The following is a 21089-nucleotide window of genomic DNA, read 5'->3' as shown; positions in this document are numbered from 1 at the left end:
TACTCAGCACTGTCAACACCTTCTAGTCAACACTTATAAGCCATAAAATGCACGTTCTTTCTATTTCCACTCAGCGCTACAACAAGCAGTGCAGCAGTAATGAATGAGTAGGAACGTGTATCTATAGGCATTGTTATTATTATTAGCGTCTTGGGTCTTTTTTAATATCAAGGAATATTTCACTTTCTCTGTTCATAGGAGTAACAACATGCATTTGTGCATGACGCAGAAATAATGCGGTGCGACTCGAGTTTCGTCGTCAGCTGGAAGACGGTGTCCCTTTTTGGTCAGTGTCAGAGGAGGAAAGGGAGAGCGGAGGGATGTAGAGAGACGGACCCTCAGTCTGCTGCTCTCTCCCTCCCTGGGAGACTGACCATCAGATGCAGGCACCATCAGCCCAGTAAAATAAAAAGCAACTGATTTAAATGTATGCTCACTCAGCTGTGCCTCACAAGTAATACAACAATGGACCTATTACCGGTGTGATCATATAGCCTACTTCAAATTTTGAAATACAATTTTTTTATATGTCCCGAACAACAATGCATTGACAGGTAAATTCAAGCAAAGCCAGTATGCGGTGTTAATGTATTGGGCCATTATCTAACTGCACAAACCTCATTGGTACAGAACTGTTTTTAATTGGTTATTGTTGCATAGGCTTACATTTTTTTAGTCATGTTAATAAAAAATCAAAGCGGTAGATCTCAGCATGCATTTTGACTCAGAAAGTGATCTTGACTCAGAAAAGGCTGGTGACCACTGCTCTAAGGTAAAGTGATGGTTACGTCGCTGTCCACTAACCACGTGCTGAAATGTGGAAACGTAGCCAATATACTTAAAGAAAAATGTAGTAGAAAATGAGGATACTACAGAAAGGAAAATGTAAACAAACTCCATGATTGGGGTAGTATGCCTAACTTTATACACACCAACAACAAAATTGAAAGATTATCCCCTGTGAAAAGGAATTAAAAAGTGAATATAGATGTCTTTAAATAAGCCTTCATAATCCCGCGGATAAAGAACAAGTTAAGGAAAAGACCACTAACATACTAGGAAAGCAATTCTGATATCATAACATCCGATGCATTCGCACACAATGAAAAGGGGTATCTACTCTAAGTTCTGTCTTACCTCAATAGACTCCCCAGCAGTGTTGAGCGTGATGAAACTTCCTTCTAATAACGTCGTTGGGCTTCTCTTCAGTGTCTGGTCAGCAGGCAGCGTGTTGTCATTGTAAGATCTGACAAACTTGAAGTCACTGGTGCGTGAGCCGGTTGTCAGGTATGCGTCATAATTGTAAGAACTGCGCAGAGTTCCAGCTCCATCCACCTCTGCATAGTTGGGAGGGAAATACGCGCTGGGAATGGCGACTGCTCCATCAAACAACATTCTAGGCTTTCTACTGCGGCAGAACCTCACGGCCAGGATGAGAATAATGAAAGTCAGAAAAAAGGTGGAGACAGAGACCAGTGCAATGATCAAATAGGAAGTTAGTTTGGAACTATCCTCATAAGTCATGTCTTTCATTTCTGGAACTTCAGCCAAGTTATCTGATATGAGTAAATATACATCACAGGTTGTAGAGAGAGAAGGCTGTCCGTTATCTTTCACTGATATAACAAGGTTCTGCTTCATACTGTCAGATTCAGAAATGTCCCGCTGGGCCCTGATCTCTCCACTGTGGAGACCAATAGTGAAAAGTCCCGGATCAATCGATTTCACGATGTGATATGAAAGCCACGCGTTTTGTCCAGAGTCAGCATCCACAGCTATCACCTTGGAAACCAGGGACCCCGCCAGAGCAGCTTTGGGGACCATCTCAGTCATCAAGGAGTTCCCTGCTGGAGCAGGGTATAATATCTGGGGAGAGTTATCATTCTCATCTGTTATGAAGACACTCACAGTCACGTTACTGCTGAGTGGAGGAGAACCATTGTCTCTGGCTACAACGTGGACTTTGAAGCTCCTAAACTGCTCATAATCAAATGCTCTCACAGCATGGATCACCCCCGTGTCTCCGTTGATGGATACAAATGAGGACACCGGAACACCATTGACACCACTAGGCAATAGAGAATAGACCACAGTACCGTTCTGTCTCCAGTCTGGGTCTCTGGCAGTAACAGAACACATAGAGGAGCCAGGTTTGTTATTTTCAGTCACATAGGTGCTGTAGGATGGTTCGTCAAACACAGGTGGGTTGTCATTCACGTCTGATACAGATAAATTAATGATCTTTGAGGAGGATAAAGGTGGATGCCCCTCGTCGGTGGCAGTGATAGTTATGTTGTAATCTGATATTATCTCACGGTCGAGTTCACTCGTTGTTACCAGAGAATAATAGTTTTTGATTGAGGGATTTAATTTGAATGGAACATTTTGTTGAATGGAGCAGCGGACCTGTCTATTTCCCTCCGAATCTTTATCCTGTACATTAATGATGCCCACCTCTGTGCCAGGTAACACATTCTCTGTAATTGGATTGGTCAGAGTTTTAATTAATATCACTGGTGCGTTGTCGTTTACGTCAGTAATATCTATCAGTACTTTTGTGTATGACACCAAACCTGCACCATCTTTGGCGAGGACGCGCAGCTCATAAATGGGCTGCTCCTCATAATCTATAGGTCCAGACAGATTTATAACCCCAGTTTTACTATCGAGTTGAAACAAATTATTCAACTCATCAGAAATTCGACCTAGATCATATGTTACCTCGCCATTTGCTCCCTCGTCTACATCAGTTGCGCGGACTGTTGCTACTATGGTGCCCAACGGAGAATTTTCTGGTAGACTGACCTTATACACGTCCTGGCTAAATACTGGAATATTATCGTTAGCATCCAACACAGTAACGTGTATAACTACAGTACCAGATCTCTGTGGGGTCCCACCATCAACAGCCGTAAGTAACAATGTCACCTCCTGCTTTTGTTCTCGGTCCAGCTCCTTTTCTAACACTAACTCACCGTATTTACCTCCATCTCGATTAGTATGAACATTCAAGACAAAATGGTCATTCCTTTGCAAAGAGTAGCTTTGAACTGCATTCTGACCTATATCTGCATCGTGGGCCTCATTAATGGGGAAACGTTCACCTTTATCAGCTGATTCCGTTATTTCCAATTTGATAACATCATCTGCAAACTGTGGTGAATTATCGTTCACATCCTGAATCTGAAGAGATATGCGATGCAATTCTAAAGGACTTTCAAGAACCATTTCATACTTTAGCCCACATGAAATCCTCGGACCGCAAAGCTGCTCCCTATCAATTCTTTCAGCGACAACAAGATCTCCCGAATTCAGGTTAATGTCACAGAAGTGTTTAGTTCCATCCTCTTCTAAACGAGCTTTTCGAGCCGACAGTCTCTTAGCATCCAACCCAAGATCCTTGGCTATATTTCCGACCACAGATCCGCGTTTCATCTCCTCTGGAATGGAATAGGTCATATCGCCATTGCTGATGCGTATTTGGGATAGAACAAAAGCCAGATGGAGGACAAAAGCTGAAACTGTAAATCCAATGTAGCCCATTTTCGATGTACAAACGAAAATAGTCCAATTCCAAGGTGAAGGCAAAAAAAATATGCAATATAGGCTACTACAAATATTGGCTAAGATAAATTACCCAACTGAAAACACGAGATTATTGTGCCGACTGCTCCTCAGTGATAATGGCGCGATAGGTTGTATCCGCCCTTTGAGTAATCTATTATTGGGTTGAGAAGTGTAGGCTGCCTAACTTTTCTTAGCTGGTGAACAGCGACATCCTGAGTCATTAAAAAAACAGCACACAATGTACATCAATAGTCTTCTATCTTAGAATTGTATTTTCATACAAAGATGATGTAGCCTATGACCACAGTTAAATAATAAATAGATATACAGAAATACATTTAAAGTAATGCTTGTATGATGTATGAACTCCTTTTCTTGAATAAGAACAGTCCCATAAGGTAAAAACATTGAGTTAACACTGGTCGCAACTTTCTCCTTTAAGCCAATGCAATGCACGGATTCCACTAGTTATCAATGTGTCCTCACTCAACAAACCAACGTGTGGTATTGTTCCCGTCTTCATTTGAGTTTGGCAGGATTTAAACTGATGTTAAAGTGAAGGAAAAAAGTTTAGTCGCTGTCCACGTACCCGGGGCTGAAACGTAGGTGATGTCAAGAGTCGCTGAATTATCAATGGGGATGTTTCAGAACGCTAAAACGCAAATAGGCTTAAATCTCAATCTACTCCAATATATTTATTGTGAAATGAGAAATGAGAAAAATGAATAATAACGTACCTATATGGCCATGTCAAGTTCTTATTTTTAAACGGATTCCATTTAAAAACTCAACATTATCCTCCATTCAGTTACTATTAAACAGGGTAAGAAAATACACTTAGCCTACTGCATGTCAGAATTACTTTGGGCGAATACAACAACCAGACTTCCATGAAGACGAATAACAATTGCAGTGCCTGTTAAACGTATGAATCAGGATGCCATAGACAAACTGTTCAAGCTTCTACCTAAATGATACTACTATCGAAAAAAGAAATTCTGAACCGACATGGTGATGTAAAAAGACACATTTGTATTTAACCAGGATGTTCCACTCAGTAAAAAGTGCCACCACTTTCCAATGAGTAATACATCGAGTGGTCTTACCTCAAGGTACCAAAACTGAGAATTTTCAGGAAAAATGACCTTGTAAACATCCTGGCTAAATACTGGGATATTGTCGTTAGCATCCAACACAGTAACGTGTATAACTACAGTACCAGATCTCCGTGGAGCCCCACCGTCAACCGCAGTAAGTAATAATGTCACCTCCTGTTGTTGTTCTCGATCTAATTCCTTCTCTAATAACAAATCACCGTATTTTCCTCCGTCTCGATTAGTATGAACATTCAACAAAAATGATCATTCCTTTGTAAATAAATGCTTTGAACTGCATTCTGACCTATGTCTGAATCGTGGGCTTCATTAATGGGAAAGTGAGCACCTTTGACCGAAGCCTCCATCATTTCCAGTGTAATAACATCAACAGAAAACTGGGGTTAATTGTCCATCACATCCTGAATCTGAAAAGATATGCGGTGCATTTCTAAACGATTCTCCTGAACCAATTCATATTTTAGGGTACATAAAATTCTCCCACTGCAAAGCTGCTACCTGTCTATGAATTCAGTGACAACAAGATCTCCCGAATTCAAAGTAACGTCACAATAGTGTTTTGTTGCATCCTCCTCCAAAGGATATTTTCGAGCCGAAAGTCTCTTAGCATCCAACCTCAGATCCTTGGCTATATTTCCGATCACAGATCCGCGTTTCACCTGCTCTGGTATAGAATAGCTCACGTCTCCTTTGCTGATGTGTATGAAGGAAAGGCAAAAAGACAGACGAAAAGCAAATGCAAAAAACGTAAAGCCTTTGTAGCCCATCTTCAATGTCTAATAGCAATTAAGGCCAATTGTCCACAATCAATAGCCAAACGGCAGAAAGATTACAATGTCTAACCGCTTTTCAGTGAGAAATGGTAATGCGACCCGCTGTATGTAGCCCACTCCCCCGTAGTAGGTGGAGGTATATAGTTAACTGTACTTAGCTGATGGAAAGCGACAGCATGAGTCTATCAGAAAAACAGCATGCTCGTAGGCCTATATTGTTTTCCATGTGTCCTTCTTGGAATGTATCATATTCTCCAAACTCAGACGACTTTACTAAAACATTAAATATATAGGCTTCAAATCAATAGTAACCTCGTCGTAACATGATCATGAGAAGACATGGATGAGGTACGCTATTAGGAGAAACGTACACAATATGCCTAAATATTCACACAATAAGCCATTAGTAGACAAGTTGCAACATGTTTTTTTCCTGGATAATAATATATTTCAACCATCATCATGAAAACTGTCGATTTCACTATCGATGTTTCGTTAGTCATCAAAATAATGCTACTTCTATCGCATTCTATCTTTGAGTTTTTGACAGCTAGACTTCAGTAAAATAAAACATGTCACCTCGCTGTCCACTGGTCTGGTGCTGAAATGTAGGCGACCTTAAGAAAAACAGTAGGCAATGGGGATTTTAAAAACACATCCTAACAATTTATAATCAAGTTTCAAAAGACATTCAAAACTCTTTCCAGGTCAATACATTCCATTTATTATAAAATGCCTGATTCCTTTTCAAAAGTAGTCTAAACCATGTTTTCCTATCTCCATCAAGCTTTATTGTCAACTCCATTAGACAATCTGTGAAGAAAACATCACAAGCATACTCAACTAAAAGCAACCGAAACTGCATTGCTAGTTTTATTTATAGGAAACCACAGCCCAAAGAAACAAGGAGCAAACTACTTCCATCAAATCAAACCCCTAGTGAATTACTCCTCATAGAGAAGAGAAGGAACAGCGAGCACCTTTGAAACTCAACCAATCAAACAAAACAATGAGTGGATAAATTCCACATTTCAGCTTACTAAGATGTTGTCATCTAAACCGAGTATAGACCTACTGTTTCTATAGGATGGCATAAGCCATTAAGGCCCAGAATGTATTTTCCACATACATAACCCATTCTCCCACAACGAAACAACTCACGTACAAAAGGTGGTATCTCAGATGAGTGAAGGCTTACCTCATTCACCTCTCCTGCAGTGTTGAGCGTGATGATACTCCCTTCTAATAATGTATCTGGACATCTTGTCAGTGTCTGATCAGCAGGCAGCGTGCTGTCATTGTAAGATCTGACAAACTTAAAGTCACTGGTGCGTGAGCCCGTTGTCAGGTATGCGTCATAATTGTAAGAACTGCGCAGAGTTCCAGCTCCATCCACCTCTGCATAGTTGGGAGGGAAATACGCGCTGGGAATGGTGACTGCTCCATCAAACAACATTCTAGGCTTTCTACTGCGGCAGAACCTCACGGCCAGGATGAGAATAATGAATGTCAGGAAAAAGGTGGAGACAGAGACCAGACCGATGATCAAATAGGAAGTTAGTTTGGAACTATCTTCATAAGTCATGTCTTTCAGTTCTGGAACTTCAGCCAAGTTATCTGATATGAGTAAATATACATCACAGGTTGTAGAGAGAGAGGGCTGTCCGTTATCTTTCACTGATATAACAAGGTTCTGCTTCATACTGTCAGATTCAGCAATGTCGCGCTGTGCCCTGATCTCTCCACTGTGGAGACCAATAGTGAAAAGTCCCGGATCAATCGATTTCACGATGTGATATGAAAGCCACGCGTTCTGTCCAGAGTCAGCATCCACAGCTATCACCTTGGAAACCAGGGACCCAGCCAGAGCAGCTTTGGGGACCATCTCAGTCATCAAGGAGTTCCCTGCTGGAGCAGGGTATAATATCTGGGGAGAGTTATCATTCTCATCTGTTATGAAGACACTCACTGTCACGTTACTGCTGAGTGGAGGAGAACCATTGTCTCTGGCAACAACGTGGACTTTGAAGTTCCTGAACTGCTCATAATCAAATGCTCTCACAGCGTGGATCACCCCCGTGTCTCCGTTAATGGATACAAATGAGGACACCGGAACACCGTTGACCTCACTGGGCAATAGAGAATAGACCACCGTACCGTTCTGTCTCCAGTCTGGATCTCTGGCAGTAACCGAACATATTGAGGAGCCAGGCGTGTTATTTTCAGTCACATAGGCGCTGTATGATTGTTCTTCAAACACTGGTGGGTTGTCGTTCACGTCTGACACAGATAAATTAATAGTCTTTGAGGAGGATAAAGGTGGAGTCCCCTCGTCAGTGGCGGTGATAGTTATGTTATAATCTGATATTATCTCACGGTCCAGTTCACCTGTTGTTATCAGAGAATAGTAGTTTTTGATAGACGGGTTTAGTTTGAAAGGAACATTTTGTTGAATGGAGCAGCGGACCTGTCTATTTCCCTCTGAATCTTCATCTTGTACATTTATGATCCCCACCTCTGTACCAGGTAACACATTCTCAGGGATGGGATTGTTAAAGGATTTGATCAATATCACTGGTGCGTTGTCATTTAAGTCAGTGATTTCTATCATTACTTTTGCATTGCCAGCTAAGCCAGACCCATCTTTAGCCTGGACACGCACTTCGTATTCTGTATTTTCTTCATAATCTATGGGACCCTGCACTTTAATCTCGCCAGTCTTTTTGTCGATGGAAAACAGTTTAGCTGCTTTATCGGAAATGCGATTGAACTCATATGATACTTCTCCATTTGCTCCCTCGTCTTCATCACTAGCACTAACTGCAACTACAACAGTCCCGGTTGGAGAATTTTCAGGCAAACGGACTTTATACACTGTCTGACTAAACACAGGTTTATTATCGTTAGCATCCAACACAGTGACGTGTATAACTACAGTACCAGATCTCTGCGGAGTCCCGCCATCAACAGCAGTAAGTAACAACGTCACCTCTTGTTGTTGTTCTCGATCTAGCTCTTTTTCTAACACTAACTCGCCATATTTTCCTCCGTCTGAGCTCGTTTGAACGTCCAAAATAAAATAGGCATTCCTCTCCAGTGAATAGCTTTGTATACCATTTAATCCTATGTCAGAGTCATGAGGTTCATCCAAGGGATATCTTGCGCCTTTGTCAGCAGATTCCCGAATTTCTAGATCAATACGTGCATTGGGAAACCGTGGTGAATTGTCATTTATATCTTGGACTTGCACATTAATACGATGTAATTCCAGAGGTTTTTCCAGCACAAGCTCGTATTTTAAAGAACAAGAAACCTTCGGTCCACACAGCTCCTCCCTGTCTATTGTTTCAGCCACAATTAATTCTCCAGTATTCACATTAATGTCACAGTAACGTTGACGACTGCCATCCATATCCAAACGAGCTTTACGACCTGAAAGTCTCTTAGCATCCAGCCCCAGATCCTTAACTAGATTTCCGATCACAGATCCGCGCTTCATCTCCTCTGGAATTGAATAGCTCAAGTCTCCATTGCTGATGCGCATCAGGCAATGACAAAAAGCCAAACGGAACAAAAAGGTAAAAACCGAAAATCCCGTGTACCCCATTCTGGATGATTAAAACCAAGTGTCAACATAAGAGTTCAAAACGAGTCGAAATGATACTGTAACGTAAGAGTACAATATTAGCCTCTCAAAAGGAATAGCAAAACGATTGTTATCCGACTGCTCTTCGGTGAAAGTGATGCAATATAGCCTATTACTCTTTTGAATAATCCAATGGTGGGTGGAGAAGAGCCTGTAATTCTATTTATGGTAAACAGCGACATCCTGAGTTCTTACAGAAAACAGCAATCACAATACAAAACAGTTCTACGTCATTTATCATCTTGGTCAATATTTTCCCCCCTTTTTGAGTTGTGCGAAGTATGACGAACGTTTCATGTAGCTTAGCAAGAGAAGAGAGGAAAACCAATAGTTGTGCGCAATCAAATCCTTTTGTAATCATATATTAGAAGATAGGAAAAGTGAATTCAATATCTCCATACTGTTGCCACTGTCTGATTATTCATGTATTGCCGAGTAATAACAAGAACAACAACACATAGATTCGTTATATAAACGGTCCACATAAAATCCAACGATGCATAATCCATATTACTGATCAAACCCAGCAATTGTATTTCCACTATACCCTAAGGTAAAGTGATGGTTACGTCGCTGTCCACTAACCAGGTGCTGAAAAGTGGAAATGTAGCCAATGAACTTAAAGAAAAATGTGGTAGGCAATGAGGATACAACAGGAAGGAAAATGAAAACACACTCCATGATTGGGAAAGCATCCCTAATTGTATACACACCAACAACGAAATTGAAAGAATATCCCTTGTGAAAAGGCATTAAAAAGGTAATATTGATGTCGTTACATAATCACGAGGATAAAGAACAAGTTAAGGAAAAGACCACTAACACACTAGGAAAGCAATTCTGATATCATAACATCCGATGCATTCGCACACAATGAAAAGGGGTATCTACTCTTAGTTCTGTCTTACCTCAATAGACTCCCCTGCAGTGTTGAGAGTGATGATACTCCCTTCCAATAACTTAGTTGGGCTTCTCTTCAATGTCTGATCAGCAGGCAGCGTGTTGTCATTGTAAGATCTGGCAAACTTGAAGTCACTGGTGCGTGAGCCCGTTGTCAGGTATGCATCATAATTATAAGAACTACGGAGAGTTCCAGCTCCATCCACCTCTGCATAGTTGGGAGGAAAATACGCGCTGGGAATGGCGACTGCTCCATCAAACAACATTCTAGGCTTTCTACTGCGGCAGAACCTCACGGCCAGGATGAGAATAATGAAAGTCAGGAAAAAGGTCGACACAGAGACCAGTGCGATGATCAAATAGGAAGTTAGTTTGGAACTATCCTCATAAGTCATGTCCTTCAGTTCTGGAACTTCAGCCAAGTTATCTGATATGAGTAAATATACATCACAGGTTGTAGAGAGAGAGGGCTGTCCGTTATCTTTCACTGATATAACAAGGTTCTGCTTCATACTGTCAGATTCAGAAATGTCCCGCTGTGCCCTCATTTCTCCGCTGTGGAGACCAATAGTGAAAAGTCCCGGATCAGTCGATTTCACGATCTGATATGACAGCCAAGCATTCTGTCCAGAGTCAGCATCCACAGCTATCACCTTGGAAACCAGTGACCCCGCCAGAGCAGCTTTGGGGACCATCTCAGTCATCAAGGAGTTCCCTGCTGGAGCAGGGTATAATATCTGGGGAGAGTTATCATTCTCATCTGTTATGAAGACACTCACTGTCACGTTATGGCTGAGTGGAGGAGAACCATTGTCTCTGGCTACAACGTGGACTTTGAAGCTCCTAAACTGCTCATAATCAAATGCTCTCACAGCATGGATCACCCCCGTGTCTCCGTTGATGGATAAAAATGAGGACACCGGAACACCGTTGACCTCACTGGACAATAGAGAATAGACTACTGTGCCGTTCTGTCTCCAGTCTGGGTCTCTGGCAGTAACAGAACACATAGAGGAGCCAGGTTTGTTATTTTCAGTCACATAGGCGCTGTAGGATTGTTCTTCAAACACAGGTGGGTTGTCGTTCACGTCTGACACAGATAAATTAATGATCTTTGAGGAGGATAAGGGTGGAGTCCCCTCGTCAGTGGCAGTGATAGTTATGTTGTAATCTGAAATGATCTCTCGGTCTAATTCACTAGTTGTTATCAGAGAATAATAGTTTTTGATAGACGGGTTTAGTTTGAATGGAACATTTTGTTGAATGGAGCAGCGGACCTGTCTATTTCCCCCTGAATCTTTATCCTGTACATTAATGATCCCCACCTCTCTGCCAGGTAACACATTCTCAGGGATGGGATTGGTCAAGGATTTAAGAGATATCACTGGTGCATTGTCATTAACATCTGTAATTTCTATGAATATTTTGGCAAAGGAAGTCAATCCCGAGCCATCTTTGGCTTTGATAGGCAATTCATGAATTGATTCTTCTTCAAAATCCATCTGTCCTGCTATCCTGATGTCTCCCGTTTTAGGGTCAAGAGAAAATAATTTATTTAATTCTTCTGAGATTGGGCCAAATCCGTACGTCACTTCCCCATTTGCCCCCTCGTCTGCATCGATGGCTGTTACAGTAACAACTAATGAACCTATTGGAGCATTTTCTGGTACACTGACCTTATAGACATTTTCGCTAAACACTGGTTTATTATCGTTCGCATCCAACACTGTGACGTGTATGATTACAGTACCAGATCTCTGTGGAGTCCCACCGTCAACCGCAGTAAGTATTAATGTCACCTCCTGCTTTTGTTCTCGATCTAACTCTGTGTCTAACACTAGCTCACCATACTTTTCAGAACCTGGGTTGGTATGAACAGCCAGGCTAAAATGGTCGTTCCTTTGTAGTGTGTAGCTTTGAACAGCGTTCAGTCCTATATCTGCATCATGAGCCGGATTCACCGAAAATCGAGCGCCTTTAACGGCTGACTCTCTGATATCAAACGTAACGCGATCTTCCCCAAATAGTGGGCTATTGTCATTAATATCTTGTACCTGTAAGATTATGTTATGTAATTCTAAAGGGTTTTCCAGAACCATCTCGTATTTTAAGGTGCATGAAATCCTCCTACCACAAAGCTGCTCCCTGTCTATTACTTCAGCGATGACCATATCCCCAGTATTCAGATTGACTTCACAATAGCGCTTGCTGCTACCTTGAACATCTAAACGAGCTTTCCGATACATGAGTCGTTTTGCATCCAGTCCCAGATCCTTGGCTATATTTCCGACAACAGATCCGCGTTTCATCTCCTCCAGAACAGAATAGGTAACGTCTCCATAGCTGGTGTGCAGCAGGAAAAGAAACAAAGCCAGGCCGAGCAATGAGGCAGCGAACGAGAATCCCCTGTATTCCATTTTCAGATAACCCATCTCATTCCAAATAGGCCGATTAGTGTGGTAAAAATCAGTGCTATTCAACCGAAGAAACGTTTACAACCAGCAGATCAAAATGCACCACGTTAAAATGTTAAGCAGGAGACTTTTACACTGCAATAATGATGTCCCTCCCTCCCTGGACATTTCAAGTATGGGTGGAGAGATTCGTTTTAAAGCTACTGCTGGTGAATAGCGACACTCCGTGTAGTTTCATAAAACAGCAGAAAATAGTGTCTCTCGCCAATTGTATGGAGGAGAGTCTGCCGCGCATAGGAAAACATGCAGGGTTTAATTGTTTTTTAAAGATACATAATGGGACCCCTCATATCAACAGAGGTAGACTATTTCAAAATGCAGGATTGTAAAAACACGAATCCCCTTTTGTGTTACAGCCCACGTGAGTCAACATCTCAATCGAATGATCAATGGGCAAAGTAGTCTGTCCATGTAGCCTTCAAAAGATCATGCTAATAAAGTAATTCCAAATATAATCACTAGAAAAAGGTCATTTTAAAATCAGGCATTTCTTTCAAACATATTTCACGTCTCTACCCATTACAGTTTTCGAAGGGGAAAAGGTCATTTAAAAATCCAGCGTTTCTTTCAAACATCATCCACGTCTTTACCTATTGCAGTCTTTTAAGTGGTGCTGAAACGGACCTACGTGTTTTACTAAATCACATTAAAATGGGATCAAGGCGGGAAAATAAATAAATCCTCAGAGATTATCAGAGATCAAAAATTAGACTTAATCAAATGACTGAAAGAGTACAGGAGACAAGACTGTTGTAATAATATTAGCCTAACACACAATACAGTTAGCTACCTATAGTTTAATATGATGGACTATGCAAAATGGCTAAATAAACAAATAAAGCATTTTCGTTTATCAAAATGTCAAAGCTATGAAATCTCACCTCGCTCTCCCCCAAGGTGTTGAGCGTGATTATATTTTCTCCAAAAGGTTCATTTAGGTTCTTCTTCAGTGTCTGGTCAGCAGGCAGCGTGTTGTCATTGTAAGATCTGGCAAACTTGAAATCACTGGTGCGTGAGCCCGTTGTCAGGTATGCGTCATAATTGTAAGAACTACGGAGAGTTCCAGCTCCATCCACCTCTGCATAGTTGGGAGGGAAATACGCGCTGGGAATGGCGACTGCTCCATCAAACAACATTCTAGGCTTTCTACTGCGGCAGAACCTCACGGCCAGGATGAGAATAATGAAAGTCAGGAAAAAGGTGGAGACAGAGACCAGTGCGATGATCAAATAGGAAGTTAGTTTGGAACTATCCTCATAGGTCATGTCTTTCAGTTCTGGAACTTCAGCCAAGTTATCTGATATGAGTAAATATACATCACAGGTTGTAGAGAGAGAGGGCTGTCCGTTATCTTTCACTGATATAACAAGGTTCTGCTTCATACTGTCAGATTCAGAAATGTCCCGCTGTGCGGTGATCTCTCCACTGTGGAGACCAATAGTGAAAAGTCCCGGATCAATCGATTTCACGATGTGATATGAAAGCCACGCGTTTTGTCCAGAGTCAGCATCCACAGCTATCACCTTGGAAACCAGGGACCTCGCCAGAACAGCTTTGGGGACTATCTCAGTCATCAAGGAGTTCCCTGCTGGAGCAGGGTATAATATCTGGGGAGAGTTATCATTCTCATCTGTTATGAAGACACTCACTGTCACGTTACTGCTGAGTGGAGGAGAACCATTGTCTCTGGCTACAACGTGGACTTTGAAGCTCCTAAACTGCTCATAATCAAATGCTCTCACAGCATGGATCACCCCCGTGGCTCCGTTAATGGATACAAATGAGGACACCGGAACACCATTTATCTCACTGGGCAATAGAGAATAGACCACCGTACCGTTCTGTCTCCAGTCTGGGTCTCTGGCAGTAACAGAACACATAGAGGAGCCAGGCTTGTTATTTTCAGTCACATAGGCGCTGTAGGATTGTTCGTCAAAAACAGGAGGGTTGTCGTTCACGTCTGACACAGATAAATTAATAGTCTTTGAGGAGGATAAAGGTGGAGACCCCTCGTCAGTGGCAGTGATAGTTATGTTATAATCTGATATTATCTCACGGTCTAGTTCACCTGTTGTTATCAGAGAATAGTAGTTTTTGATTGAGGGGTTTAATTTGAATGGAACATTTTGTTGAATGGAGCAGCGGACCTGTCTATTTCCCTCCGAATCTTTATCCTGTACATTAATGATGCCCACCTCTGTACCAGGTAACACATTCTCGGGAATTTGATTGGTCAGAGTTTTTATTAATATCACTGGTGCGTTGTCGTTTACGTCAGTAATATCTATCAGTACTTTTGTGTATGACACCAAACCTGCACCATCTTTGGCGAGGACACGCAGCTCATAAATGGGCTGCTCCTCATAATCAATCGGTCCAGACAGATTTATAACCCCAGTTTTACTATCGAGTTGAAACAAATTATTCAACTCATCAGAAATTCGACCTAGATCATATGTTACCTCGCCATTTGCTCCCTCGTCTGCATCAGTTGCGCGGACTGTAGCTACTATGGTGCCCAAAGGAGAATTTTCTGGTAGACTGACCTTATACACGTCCTGGCTAAATACTGGAATATTATCGTTAGCATCCAACACAGTAACGTGTATAACTACAGTACCAGATCTCTGTGGGGTCCCACCATCAACAGCCGTAAGTAACAACGTCACCTCCTGCTTTTGTTCTCGGTCCAGCTCCTTTTCTAACACTAACTCACCGTATTTACCTCCATCTCGATTAGTATGAACATTCAAGACAAAATGGTCATTCCTTTGCAAAGAGTAGCTTTGAACTGCATTCTGACCTATATCTGCATCGTGGGCCTCATTAATGGGGAAACGTTCACCTTTATGAGCTGATTCCCTTATTTCCAATTTGATAACATCATCTGCAAACTGTGGTGAATTATCGTTCACATCCTGAATCTGTAGAGATATGCGATGCAATTCTAAAGGACTTTCAAGAACCATTTCATACTTTAGCCCACATGAAATCCTCGGACCGCAAAGCTGCTCCCTATCAATTCTTTCAGCGACAACAAGATCTCCCGAATTCAGGTTAATGTCACAGAAGTGTTTAGTTCCATCCTCTTCTAAACGAGCTTTTCGAGCCGACAGTCTCTTAGCATCCAACCCAAGATCCTTTGCTATATTTCCGACCACAGATCCGCGTTTCATCTCCTCTGGAATGGAATAGGTCATATCGCCATTGCTGATGCGTATTTGGGATAGAACAAAAGCCAGATGGAGGACAAAAGCTGAAACTGTAAATCCAATGTAGCCCATTTTCGATGTACAAACGAAAATAGTCCAATTCCAAGGTGAAGGCAAAAAAAATATGCAATATAGGCTACTACAAATATTGGCTAAGATAAATTACCCAACTGAAAACACGAGATTATTGTGCCGACTGCTCCTCAGTGATAATGGCGCGATAGGTTGTATCCGCCCTTTGAGTAATCTATTATTGGGTTGAGAAGTGTAGGCTGCCTAACTTTTCTTAGCTGGTGAACAGCGACATCCTGAGTCATTAAAAAAACAGCACACAATGTACATCAATAGTCTTCTATCTTAGAATTGTATTTTCATACAAAGATGATGTAGCCTATGACTTCAGTTAAATAATAAATAGATATACAGAAATACATTTAAAGTAATGCTTGTATGATGTATGAACTCCTTTTCTTGAATAAGAACAGTCCATAAGGTAAAAACATTGAGTTAACACTAGTCGCAACTTTCTCCTTTAAGCCAATGCAATGCACGGATTCCACTAGTTATCAATGTGTCCTCACTCAACAAACCAACGTGTGGTATTGTTCCCGTCTTCATTTGAGTTTGGCAGGATTTAAACTGATGTTAAAGTGAAGGAAAAAAGTTTAGTCGCTGTCCACGTACCCGGGGCTGAAACGTAGGTGACATCAAGAGTTGCTGAATTATCAATGGGGATGTTTCAGAACGCTAAAACGCAAATAGGCTTAAATCTCAATCTACACCAATACATTTATTGTGAAATGAGAAATTAGAAAAATGAATAATAACGTATCTATATGGCCATGTCAAGTTCTTATTTTTAAACGGATTCCATTTAAAAAACTCAACATTATCCTCCATTCAGTTACTATTAAACAGGGTAAGAAAATACACTTAGCCTACTGCATGTCAGAATTACTTTGGGCGAATACAACAACCATACTTCCATAAAGATGAATAACAATTGCAGTGCCTGTTAAACATATGCATCAGGATGCCATAGACAAACAATGAGCAAGCTTCTACCTAAATGATACTACTATCGAAAAAAGAAATTCTGAACCGACATGATGATGTAAAAAGACAAATCGATAGATTTTGAGAATTGGTGTAGCGATAACAGCGATACACCAGCCTACTAAGAACAGCGGGAAACAAATGAAGCCTACACAGTACTAAATTTAAATAGGAAACCGATGTAGTCTATAGGTTCTTATGTTTGAATGTGTATTTCTAACTGTGAAAAACGAAGTGTAATTTAAAATGAAAAATAACACCCAATCTCTTATCATCCAAAATCAGAATCTTGGCTATATTTCCGATCACAGATCCGCGTTTCACCTGCTCTGGTATAGAATAGCTCACGTCTCCTTTGCTGATGTGTATGAAGGAAAGGCAAAAAGACAGACGAAAAGCAAATGCAAAAACCGTAATGCCTTTGTAGCCCATCTTCAATGTCTAATAGCAATTATGGCCAATTGTCCACAATCAATAGCCAAACGGCAGAAAGATTACAATGTCTAACCGCTTTTCAGTGAAAAATGGTAATGCGACACGCTGTATGTAGCCTACTCCCCCGTAGTAGGTGGAGGTATATAGTTAACTGTACTTAGCTGGTGGAAAGCGACATCATGAGTCTATCAGAAAAACAGCATGCTCGTAGGCCTATATTGTTTTCCATGTGTCCTTCTTGGAATGTATCATATTCTCCAAACGCAGACGACTTTACTAAAACATTAAATATATAGGCTTCAAATCAATAGTAACCTCGTCGTAACATGATCATGAGAAGACATGGATGAGGTACGCTATTAGGAGAAACGTACACAATATGCCTAAATATTCACACAATAAGCCATTAGTAGACTAGTTGCAACATATTTTTTTCCTGGATAATAATATATTTAACCATCATCATGAAAACTGTCGATTTCACTATCGATGTTTCGTTAGTCATCAAAATAATGCTAATTCTTTCGCATTCTATCTTTGAGTTTTTGACCGTTAGACTTCAGTAAACTAAAACATGTCACCTCGCTGTCCACTGGTCTGGTGCTGAAATGTAGGCGACCTTAAGAAAAACAGTAGGCAATGGGGATTTTAAAAACACATCCTAACAATATATAATCAAGTTTCAAAAGACATTAAAAAAACTTCCCAGGTCAATACAATCCATTTATTATAAAATGCCTGATTCCTTTTCAAAAGTAGTCTAAACCATGTTTTCCTATCTCCATCAAGCTTTATTGTCAACTCCATTAGACAATCTGTGAAGAAAACATCACAAGCATACTCAACTAAAAGCAACCGAAACTGCATTGCTTGTTTTATTTATAGGAAACCACAGCCCAAAGAAACAAGGAGCAAACTGCTTCCATCAAATCAAACCCCTAGTGAATTACTCCTCATAGAGAAGAGAAGGAACAGCGAGCACCTTTGAAACTCAACCAATCAAACAAAACAATGAGTGGATAAATTCCACATTTCAGCTTACTAAGATGTTATCCTCTAAACCGAGTATAGACCTACTGTTTCTATAGGATGGCATAAGCCATTAAGGCCCAGAATGTATTTTCCACATACATAACCCATTCTCCCACAACGAAACAACTCACGTACAAAAGGTGGTATCTCAGATGAGTGAAGGCTTACCTCATTCGCCTCTCCTGCAGTGTTCAGCGTGATGATACTCCCTTCTAATAATGTATCTGGACATCTTGTCATTGTCTGGTCAGCAGGCAGCGTGTTGTCATTGTAAGATCTGACAAACTTAAAGTCACTGGTGCGTGAGCCCGTTGTCAGGTATGCGTCATAATTGTAAGAACTGCGCAGAGTTCCAGCTCCATCCACCTCTGCATAGTTGGGAGGGAAATACGCGCTGGGAATGGCGACTGCTCCATCAAACAACATTCTAGGCTTTCTACTGCGGCAGAACCTCACGGCCAGGATGAGAATAATGAATGTCAGGAAAAAGGTGGAGACAGAGACCAGACCGATGATCAAATAGGAAGTTAGTTTGGAACTATCTTCATAAGTCATGTCTTTCAGTTCTGGAACTTCAGCCAAGTTATCTGATATGAGTAAATATACATCACAGGTTGTAGAGAGAGAGGGCTGTCCGTTATCTTTCACTGATATAACAAGGTTCTGCTTCATACTGTCAGATTCAGAATGTCCCGCTGTGCCCTGATCTCCCCGCTGTGGATACCAATACTGAAAAGTCCCGGATCAATCGATTTCACGATGTGATATGAAAGCCACGCGTTCTGTCCAGAGTCAGCATCCACAGCTATCACCTTGGAAACCAGGGACCCAGCCAGAGCAGCTTTGGGGACCATCTCAGTCATCAAGGAGTTCCCTGCTGGAGCAGGGTATAATATCTGGGGAGAGTTATCATTCTCATCTGTTATGAAGACACTCACTGTCACGTTACTGCTGAGTGGAGGAGAACCATTGTCTCTGGCTACAACGTGGACTTTGAAGTTCCTGAACTGCTCATAATCAAATGCTCTCACAGCGTGGATCACCCCCGTGTCTCCGTTAATGGATACAAATGAGGACACCGGAACACCGTTGATCTCACTGGGCAATAGAGAATAGACCACCGTACCGTTCTGTCTCCAGTCTGGGTCTCTGGCAGTAACCGAACATATTGAGGAGCCCGGCTTGTTATTTTCAGTCACATAGGTGCTGTAGGATTGTTCTTCAAACATAGGTGGGTTGTCATTCACGTCTGATACAGATACATGAATAGTCTTTGAGGAGGATAAAGGTGGAGACCCCTCGTCAGTGGCAGTGATAGTTATATTGTAATCTGATATTATCTCACGGTCCAGTTCACCTGTTGTTATCAGAGAATAATAGTTTTTGATGGAGGGGTTTAATTTGAAAGGGACATTTTGTTGAATGGAGCAGCGGACCTGTCTATTTCCCTCTGAATCTTCATCTTGTACATTTATGATCCCCACCTCTGTACCAGGTAACACATTCTCAGGGATGGGATTGTTAAAGGATTTGATCAATATCACTGGTGCGTTGTCATTTAAGTCAGTGATTTCTATCATTACTTTTGCATTGCCAGCTAAGCCAGACCCATCTTTAGCCTGGACACGCACTTCGTATTCTGTATTTTCTTCATAATCTATGGGACCCTGCACTTTAATCTCGCCAGTCTTTTTGTCGATGGAAAACAGTTTAGCTGCTTTATCGGAAATGCGATTGAACTCATATGATACTTCTCCATTTGCTCCCTCGTCTTCATCACTAGCACTAACTGCAACTACAACAGCCCCTGTTGGAGAATTTTCAGGCAAACAGACTTTATACACTGTCTGACTAAACACAGGTTTATTATCGTTAGCATCCAACACAGTGACGTGTATAACTACAGTACCAGATCTCTGCGGAGTCCCGCCATCAACAGCAGTAAGTAACAACGTCACCTCTTGTTGTTGTTCTCGATCTAGCTCTTTTTCTAACACTAACTCGCCATATTTTCCTCCATCTGAGCTCGTTTGAACGTCCAAAATAAAATAGGCATTCCTCTCCAGTGAATAGCTTTGTATACCATTTAATCCTATGTCAGAGTCATGAGGTTCATCCAAGGGATATCTTGCGCCTTTGTCAGCAGATTCCTGAATTTCTAGATCAATACGTGCATTGGGAAACCGTGGTGAATTGTCATTTATATCTTGGACTTGCACATTAATACGATGTAATTCCAGAGGTTTTTCCAGCACAAGCTCGTATTTTAAAGAACAAGAAACCTTCGGTCCACACAGCTCCTCCCTGTCTATTGTTTCAGCCACAATTAAATTCTCCAGTATTCACATTAATGTCACAGTAACGTTGACGACTGCCATCCATATCCAAACGAGCTTTACGACCTGAAAGTCTCTTAGCATCCAGCCCCAGATCCTTAACTAGATTTCCGATCACAGATCCGCGTTTCATCTCCTCTGGAATTGAATAGCTCAAGTCTCCATTGCTGATGCGCATCAGGCAATGACAAAAAGCCAGACGGAACAAAAAGGTAAAAAACCGAAAATCCCGTGTACCCCATTCTGGATGATTAAAACCAAGTGTTAACATAAGAGTTCAAAACGAGTCGAAATGATACTGTAACGTAAGAGTACAATATTAGCCTCTCAAAAGGAATAGCAAAACGATTGTTATCCGACTGCTCTTCGGTGAAAGTGATGCAATATAGCCTATTACTCTTTTGAATAATCCAATGGTGGGTGGAGAAGAGCCTGTAATTCTATTTATGGTAAACAGCGACATCCTGAGTTCTTACAGAAAACAGCAATCACAATACAAAACAGTTCTACGTCATTTATCATCTTGGTCAATATTTTCCCCCC

General features: G+C 41.3%; 3 protein-coding genes and 1 pseudogene across 7 annotated transcripts in view; all 4 read right to left on the bottom strand.

Moving 5' to 3' along the window:
* Nucleotides 1-21089, bottom strand: part of LOC120057213 (protocadherin beta-16-like) — a 140089-nt gene that overhangs the window by 97703 nt on the left and 21297 nt on the right. For 2 of the 5 annotated variants that reach the window (XM_039005723.1, XM_039005733.1), the window contains exon 1: nucleotides 6654-9182. The exons of 2 other annotated variants lie outside the window; for them this stretch is intronic. In XM_039005723.1, the coding sequence (XP_038861651.1) occupies nucleotides 6654-9062 (2409 nt within the window). In that variant the 5' untranslated portion in view covers nucleotides 9063-9182. Of the gene's footprint in view, nucleotides 1-1137; nucleotides 3654-6653; nucleotides 9183-21089 lie in introns of those variants that run through there. One more of the 5 variants, XM_039005725.1, reaches the window with a different exon arrangement.
* On the bottom strand, nucleotides 4138-5449 carry LOC120056708 (annotated as a pseudogene).
* Nucleotides 9650-12418, bottom strand: LOC120056707 (protocadherin beta-16-like). Its single transcript, XM_039004911.1, has 2 exons — nucleotides 10048-12418; nucleotides 9650-9681 (listed from the first exon to the last, which is right to left on the bottom strand). Exons 1-2 carry the CDS (start codon nucleotides 12416-12418, stop codon nucleotides 9650-9652), a joined length of 2403 nt encoding a protein of 800 aa, XP_038860839.1.
* LOC120056705 (protocadherin gamma-A11-like) lies at nucleotides 13188-15869 on the bottom strand. Its single transcript, XM_039004910.1, has 2 exons — nucleotides 13357-15869; nucleotides 13188-13199 (listed from the first exon to the last, which is right to left on the bottom strand). Exons 1-2 carry the CDS (start codon nucleotides 15757-15759, stop codon nucleotides 13188-13190), a joined length of 2415 nt encoding a protein of 804 aa, XP_038860838.1. The 5' UTR covers nucleotides 15760-15869.

Source organism: Salvelinus namaycush, chromosome 12 (assembly GCF_016432855.1).
Source record: "Salvelinus namaycush isolate Seneca chromosome 12, SaNama_1.0, whole genome shotgun sequence".
Lineage (NCBI taxonomy): Eukaryota > Metazoa > Chordata > Actinopteri > Salmoniformes > Salmonidae > Salvelinus > Salvelinus namaycush.
This window is presented reverse-complemented; position numbering and strand designations above follow the sequence as displayed.